The following is an 8,371-nucleotide window of genomic DNA, read 5'->3' as shown; positions in this document are numbered from 1 at the left end:
ATTGACATATTGATATTGTGTTTTGCAGTCACTTTTAATGCTTAATATATCTACCGTTTCTATCATAGAGAGAGAGAGTCTGTTTGTCTCCCTCTCTTTCTCTCTGTCTCTTTCTCTCTCTCTCTCTCTCTCTCTCTCTCTCTCTCTCTCCCTCACTCTCTCCATCACACACACTCTCTCTCTCTCTCTCTCTCTCTCTCTCTCTCTCTCTCTCTCTGTCCCTCTCTTCTATAAATCCCCTCTCTCTTTCTTTCTCTCTTTCTCTCTCTCTGTCCCTCTCTTCTATAAATCCCCTCTCTCTATCTCTATTTATCTAACTCTCTGTCTCTTTTCTCTCTGTCCCTCTCTTCTATATATCACCCTCTCTCTATTTCTCTATTTATCTAACACTATCTGTCTCTCTTCTCTCTGTCCCTCTCTTCTATATATCCCTTTCTCTCTATTTCTCTCGCTCTAGCTCTCTCTCTGTCTCTCTCTTTCTTTCTCTCTCTCTCTCTCTCTTTATCTCTCTCTGTCTATCTCTCTTTTTGTCTCTCTCTTCTCTCTATCTCTCTTTCTGTGTCTCTCTTCTCTCTCAAACCACTTCTCTGTCACACACATCTTTCACACCTCTCAGTCCTTCTCAAGAGGAAGTATAGATGGGTAGAGAGGAAAGGTGGGTGGGGGGATGGACAGGCTACAAGTCACTAGAGTTTAGATACAGTTAGTGATCGACACGTTGAGATGGAACGCACCTGTCTTCTACTCTGTGAGTTGAATATTATCTAAATTATCTAATATATATACGGTTCAATGTCTAGATATAATTGTAATATCTGTATGCTTTATATATATGTATCTGTACATTTACATTTTAGTCATTTAGCAGACGCTCTTATCCAGAGCGACTTACAGTAGTGAATGCATTTTTTTTTTCTCCCCGTACTGGTCCCCCATGGGAAGCAAACCCACAACCCTGGCATTGCAAACACCATGCTCTACCAACTGAGCCACACGGGACCATTGTATTGTGTAATAGCTATATACAGTAGTTTAAAATTTGTATGGTTTAAAAATATATAGTTTAATATCGATATGGTTTAATATGTGTATAGTTTAATACCTATATAGTTTAATATCTATATGATTTAAAATCTATACAGTTTAATATCTATATGGTTTAATATATATGTTGTTTAATATCTATATAGTTTAATATCTATATAGTTTAATATCTCCTCTAAAAAGGGGGTTCTACTATACATATAGAATTGTTTTAGATTAAGCTATTTCATTTTTTCATTTTGTATTTCAGGACCCCTGTCTTTTAAAAAATATCTTTATATTTCATTTAAAAAAATATTTCATAAAGTATTTAATTTGGCCTGTACTACTACTACTACTACTACTACTACACCTGTGCATTGAATAACACATTCAGAAATGGCAAAAAAGATGGATGGATCATGAGGAATACGATTTTGAAGAGTTTCTCCTATATCTACGAGATATTAGAAAGGACACATATTTAACCCCTTATTTGTTTTGGCACAAAACTACCTCCATACATCCATTCATTTGTATGGGTTACCATGGGTTACCTTCAGACGAGTGCCGTCACACTTGTGGGGTTCGTAGAGCACCATCGTGTTTCTGAGTCTCCCCTTTCCATAGCGGGGTCATATTAGTTTGCAGCTGAGAGTCTCCTCTTTCCATAGTGGGGTCATATTAGTTTGTAGCTGAGAGTCTCCTCTTTCCATAGTGGGGTCATATTAGTTTGTAGCTGAGTCTCCTCTTTCCATAGCGGGGTCATATTAGTTTGTAGCTGAGAGTCTCCCCTTTCCATAGCAGGGTCTATTAGTTTGTAGCCCAAACGGTTCAACAGAAGTTGGCACATCAGCTGTTCTGACTTCAGATGAGTCCTTGAGACTTGTGGGGGTCGTGGACTCTCCCCTTTCCATAGAGCAAAACACACTTTCCACCGCAGATGCAGAACGCCAACATAGACATGTTGTGGATTGAGACGGAGTGATAGTTCTCTCTGTGTGTTTCAGTGCTGTTGAGTACACTGGTATACTCTACCCTCGGACAAGGTGGAGGTGAGTACATTTATCTATATTCATCACCTGTTCTATAATAGTAACATTTCTCTTTACTTCTTAATTAATTAATTATAGCTACGAAATTGAGGATATTGTAATTAATATGATGAATGTACTAACTGTAATTCGCTCTGGTTAAGAGTGTGTGCTAAATAACTAAAATGTCAAATGTATAAATATGTGTCTGTGTTGTGTGTTTCCGTGGCTTGTGGTTTGGCAGGCCGGATGGTTTACTGTGACCCTGCAGTCTCTATCTCTGTATCCCACTACTGGATGGCCGGATGGTTTTCTGTGACCCTGCAGTCTTTAGCTCTGTATCCCACTACTGGCTGGCTGGATGGTTTTCTGTGACCCTGCAGTCTTTAGCTCTGTATCCCACTACTGGCAGGCTGGATGGTTTACTGTGACCCTGCAGTCTCTAGCTCTGTATCCCACTACTGGCTGGATGGTTTACTGTGACCCTGCAGTCTCTAGCTCTGTATCCCACTACTGGCTGGATGGTTTACTGTGACCCTGCAGTCTCTATCTCTGTATCCCACTACTGGCTGGATGGTTTTCTGTGACCCTGCAGTCTCTAGCTTTGTATCCCACTACGTGCTGGCTGGATGGTTTACTGTGACCCTGCAGTCTTTAGCTCTGTATCCCACTACAGGCTGGATGGTTTACTGTGACCCTGCAGTCTCTAGCTCTGTATGCCACTACTGGCTGGATGGTTTACTGTGACCCTGCAGTCTCTAGCTCTGTATCCCACTACTGGCTGGATGGTTTACTGTGACCCTGCAGTCTCTAGCTCTGTATCCCACTACTGGCTGGATGGTTTACTGTGACCCTGCAGTCTCTAGCTCTGTATCCCACTACGTGCTGGCTGGATGGTTTTCTGTGACCCTGCAGTCTCTAGCTCTGTATCCCACTACTGGCTGGATGGTTTACTGTGACCCTGCAGTCTCTAGCTCTGTATGCCACTACTGGCTGGATGGTTTACTGTGACCCTGCAGTCTCTAGCTCTGTATCCCACTACTGGCTGGATGGTTTACTGTGACCCTGCAGTCTCTAGCTCTGTATCCCACTACTGGCTGGATGGTTTACTGTGACCCTGCAGTCTCTAGCTCTGTATCCCACTACTGGCTGGATGGTTTTCTGTGACCCTGCAGTCTCTAGCTCTGTATGCCACTACTGGCTGGATGGTTTACTGTGACCCTGCAGTCTCTAGCTCTGTATCCCACTACTGGCTGGATGGTTTACTGTGACCCTGCAGTCTCTAGCTCTGTATGCCACTACTGGCTGGATGGTTTTCTGTGACCCTGCAGTCTCTAGCTCTGTATCCCACTACTGGATGGCCGGATGGTTTAGGAGTGGCGGCACTCTAACTTTTACTTTCTTTGCTTTGGTTCCGTCCAGCCCCTTTCCCCAAAAATGACCGTGTACTAATCTCTGCCTCTGTCATCCTTACCCACACCTACAATGCCATACCTCTTTAACCACCGGGAGTTGAGATGTAGCCAGGTGTTGCGTTCCCTCTTCCAAGAGGTGTGCGTAACAGTATTAAAGGATGCAAATTTTGGTTTGAAAAAGCTAGCCTTTGCTTTTCTAACTGACTGTGTATATTGGTTCCTAACTTCCATAAAAAGTTGTATATCGCTGGGACTATTCGATGCTAATGCAGTACGCCACAGGATGTTTTTGTTGTGGGTAAGGGCAGTCAAGTCTGGAGTGAACCAAGGGCTATATCTGTTCTTAGTTCTACATTTTGTGAATGGGGAATGCTTATTTAAGACGGTGAGGTGATGGTGATCGCTGAGATCCTGGTTGAAGACAGCAGAGGTGTATTTAGAGGGCAAGTTGGTAAGGATGATATCTATGAGGGTGCCCATGTTTACGGATTTAGGGTTGTACCTGGTAGGTTCCTTGACCTAGTGGCATCATCAGTTATATTACTGTATTCATCAGTTACATTACTGTATTCATCAGTTATATTGCTGTATTCATCACTACTGCTCTATTTTCACCCAGTGCTATCATCAGTTATATTACTGTATTCATCAGTTATATTACTATATTCATCAGTTATATTACTATATTCATCAGTTATATAACTGTATTCATCACAACTGTTCTATTTTCACCCAGTGGCATCATCAGTTTTATTACTGTATTCATCACTATTGCTCTATTTTCACCCAGTGGCATCATCAGTTATATTACTGTATTCATCAGTTATATTACTGTATTCATCACTACTGCTCTATTTTCACCCAGTGGCATCATCAGTTATATTACTGTATTCATAGACACCATGTAACAGACACAAGCTAGTTGTTTCTCTCTAGACACCATGTAACAGACACAAGCTAGTTGTTTCTCTCTAGACACTGTCATGTTCTGACCAGTAAAGGGGTTATTTGTTATTGTAGTTTTGTCAGGACGTGGCAGGGGGTGTTTGTTTTATTTGGTTCGGGGTTTGTTGGGCTATGTGTTTTTGTAGAGGGGTGTTTGTTTAGAGTGTTCCGGGGTTTTTGGGCTATGTTCTATGTTAGTATATTTCTATGTTCTAGTCTTTCTAGTTCTATGTTTAGTTAATTGATTTGGCCTTCAATTGGAGGCAGCTGTTCCTCGTTGCCTCTCATTGAAGGTCCTATATCTAGGGGTGTTTTTGTAATGGGAATTGTGGGTAGTTACTTCCTGTTTAGTGTATGTTGCACCTGACGGGACTGTTTAGTGTCGTTCGTTTTTGTATATGTGTTTTTGTTTTTCCTTCTTTTATAAATAAAAAAAATAAAAAGAAGATGAGTATACACTTTCCCGCTGCACCTTGGTCCAATCACCCGTTACAGACACCATGTAACAGACACAAGCTAGTTGTTTCTCTATAGACACCATGTAACAGACACAAGCTAGTTGTTTCTCTATAGACACCATGAAACAGACACAAGCTAGTTGTTTCTATAGACACCATGTAACAGCTAGTTGTTTCTATAGACACCATGTAACAGACACAAGCTAGTTGTTTCTATAGACACCATGTAACAGCTAGTTGTTTCTATAGACACCATGTAACAGACACAAGCTAGTTGTTTCTCTATAGACACCATGTAACTGACACAAGCTAGTTGTTTCTGTATAGACACCATGTAACAGACACAAGCTAGTTGTTTCTCTATAGACACCATGTAACAGACACAAGCTAGTTGTTTCTCTATAGACTCCATGTAACAGACACAAGCTAGTTGTTTCTCTATAGACACCATGTAACAGACACAAGCTAGTTGTTTCTCTATAGACTCCATGTAACAGACACAAGCTAGTTGGTTCTCTTTAATGTCACCTTCCTGAGGTCTAGTCAACCGCTTCTGATTGATTGATTAATTGATTGTTTTGATTGACTGATTTATTGATTGATGAAGATTTGAATTGAACACAAAGCTTTAGCTCAGCTGGCTAACACAGTATTTTGCTGTGCAGGAGACCTGGGCTTGAACCTGTCTCATATTGAATCTGGTGTAGACTGGTAGAACATATCAAAGGCATACGTCTTTGGTTGGTTGGCTACCTGCAGATTGGCAAACTAACTCAGATGTGATACAGAGTCAGCTCTCGAATATAGTATAGCTATCAGACTGACCCTCTCTATTGTTGTGTCTTTTGCATCATTAAAAGTGAAGACTGTTATTTTATCAAATCAATTCTCTGTAATTTTTATTACGTGATTAAACTAATCATGTAAATGTAATTAACTAGGAAGTCGGGGCACCAAGGAAAATCTTTACAAATTTATAATTTTTCAAATATAACTTTTAGATATTTTAATATCTGATCAATTAGTCTTCTATTATTGTCTTCTCCGTCTGCTGGAGAGTCAGTTCATCAGAGTCTCTGGTTACTTCCCCAGATGTCATAATGTCTTTCATGGTGGTGGCTTTATCAGCGGCTCCTGATAGTGTCTGTTATAATGGATACGTCAGGCATCCATTGTTCTTAGAATAGGTCATTGGTCATGAATCTGCAGGTAGCTAACCAACCAGGTTCAATGTTAGCTAGCTAACATTAGGCCATAGCTAGCCCAGTAAATGGCTCTGAGATACGATTAATAAGATCATACACGTAATGTTAGCTAGCGAGCCAGCCAGCTAATGTTAGCTAGTTAACAGTACACATTATTAACTTGAAATGAAACAATTTTCTGTAAAAATTTGAAACGTGAAATATCTGAAAATGTAGCTAGCAAGACTATCTTACATACATCATTCATGTCAGATGCCATGGTTGCCCTTAGTTTGAAGATGTAATCCAGACAGGTGTTTTCTCCATCTCCTTAACTATCATTTCACTGAGTTCAAAACTCAGTCCTTCAGAAAGTGGAGAGGAACACTTGTCCAGTTTTACTACACAATAATTTTTTTATGAAGTCACGTTGGACAGGATTACGTGACCAGCTCAAATAAACAAAAGCGTGCTATATGGCAGACCAATCTCTCAGCATGTCAAGCCCACTTATTATCTCAGCCAATCATTGATAGCAAGAAAGTTGCTCCCTTTTTTATCTGGCTTAACCAACTAGGCTTGTAATTATTATTTTTTTTCATATTTACAAGTTTGTTATTATGTCACATGAAAGTTTTCAAGTTCCAAAAAAAAAAGTTATTTTGATTTTTAAAAAAAAGTTTATGTTCAAACGGCTCTCCAGTGAAGTAGTGACCCGCGACATACATCTAGTTTCCTGAAAACGGGTCACAAATAGTTAACTTGTTATGGATAGGGGGGCAGTATTTTCACGGCCGGATAAAAAACGTACCCGATTTAATCTGATTATTACTCCTGCCCAGAAACTAGAATATGCATATAATTATTAGCTTTGGATAGAAAACACTCCAAAGTTTCTAAAACTGTTTGAATGGTGTCTGTGAGTATAACAGAACTCATTTGGCAGGCCAAAACCTGAGAAGATTCTGTACAGGAAGTACCCTGTCTGACCATTTCTTGGCCTTCTACACTCTCTTTATTGAAAACTGAGGATCTCTGCTGTAACGTGACACTTCCTACGGCTCCCATAGGCTCTCAGAAGGTGGCAGAACGTGGAATGATGCCTTTGCAGGCCCAGGCTGAAAAACAGTAGCGCATTTGGATAGTGGTCGATCTGAGAACAATGAGACTGGGGCATGAGCCGACACCATGTTTTTATTTTTTCATCTTTGAACGAAAACAGGGTTTCCCGGTCGGAATATTATTGCTTTTTTACGAGAAAAATCGCATAAAAATTGATTTTAAACAGCGTTTGACATGCTTCGAAGTACGGTAATGGAATATTTTGAATTTTTTTGTCACAAAACGCGCCGGGCGCGTCACCCTTCGTCACCCTTCGGATAGTGTCTTGAAAGCACAACAAAACGCCGCTATTTGGATATAACTATGGATTATTTGGAACCAAACCAACATTTGTTATTGAAGTGAAGTCCTGGGATTCCATTCTGACAAAGAACAGCAAAGGTAATCAAATTTTTCTTATAGTAAATCTGAGTTTGGTGAGGGCTAAACTTGGTGGGTGTCAAAATAGCTAGCCCGTGATGGCGATTTATCTACTCAGAATATTGCAAAATGTGCTTCCACCGAAAAATGTAAAAAGCTGTTTTTTGATAGCTTTTCGGTTTGATGAGAATATAACTGAGCTTCGATGATTTTATGCCCCAAATATTCAACATTTTGTTGGTGGCAAGAATTCTATATAATAATTTTAGCTGAAAAGCACAGTCTTGAGTCTTGCGTCGTTTTATATATCAACTCATACACCCTGCACCATGGAATCGGTACATCAAAAATCTCTTCCCAACTATTTAGCTATCTGTATGGCACAGCTGTCAACATCCTGGTCCTATTTATGCTGTTTTTGTTCCTCCACCAGTTTTGATCCTTTATATTGGGCAGACAGACCAGTTCCCACGCCGTAAAGACAGAACCTGTTAACCTCTCTAGGGTCGGCGGGACGAAATCATCCCACCTACGCAACAGCCAGTTGAATCCTGTGGCGCGTTATTCAAATACCTTAGAAATGCTATTACTTCAATTTCTCAAACATATGACTATTTTACACCATTTTAAAGACAAGACTCTCGTTAATCTAACCACACTGTCCGATTTCAAAAAGGCTTTATAACGAAAGCAAAACATTAGATTATGTCAGCAGAGTACCCAGCCAGAAATAATCAGACACCCATTTTTCAAGCTAGCATATAATGTCACAAAAACCCAAACCACAGCTAAATGCAGCACTAACCTTTGATCTTCATCAGATGACACCC

The 8,371-nt window shown here is 40.2% G+C and overlaps 1 protein-coding gene across 1 annotated transcript in view; it reads left to right on the top strand.

Moving 5' to 3' along the window:
- Positions 1–618: 618 nt before the first annotated feature.
- Positions 619–8,371, top strand: part of LOC106583356 (butyrophilin subfamily 2 member A2-like) — a 69,071-nt gene continuing 61,318 nt past the window's right edge. The window contains exons 1-2 of the mRNA XM_045711788.1: positions 619–748; positions 2,034–2,078. Coding sequence (XP_045567744.1) covers positions 724–748; positions 2,034–2,078 — 70 coding nt within the window. The 5' untranslated portion in view covers positions 619–723. The remainder of the gene's footprint in view (positions 749–2,033; positions 2,079–8,371) is intronic.

The sequence above is a fragment of the Salmo salar genome, unplaced genomic scaffold, assembly GCF_905237065.1.
Source record: "Salmo salar unplaced genomic scaffold, Ssal_v3.1, whole genome shotgun sequence".
Classification (NCBI taxonomy): Eukaryota; Metazoa; Chordata; class Actinopteri; order Salmoniformes; family Salmonidae; genus Salmo; species Salmo salar.
Note: the sequence above shows the minus strand (reverse complement) of the source record. Positions and strands in the feature narration are given on the sequence as shown.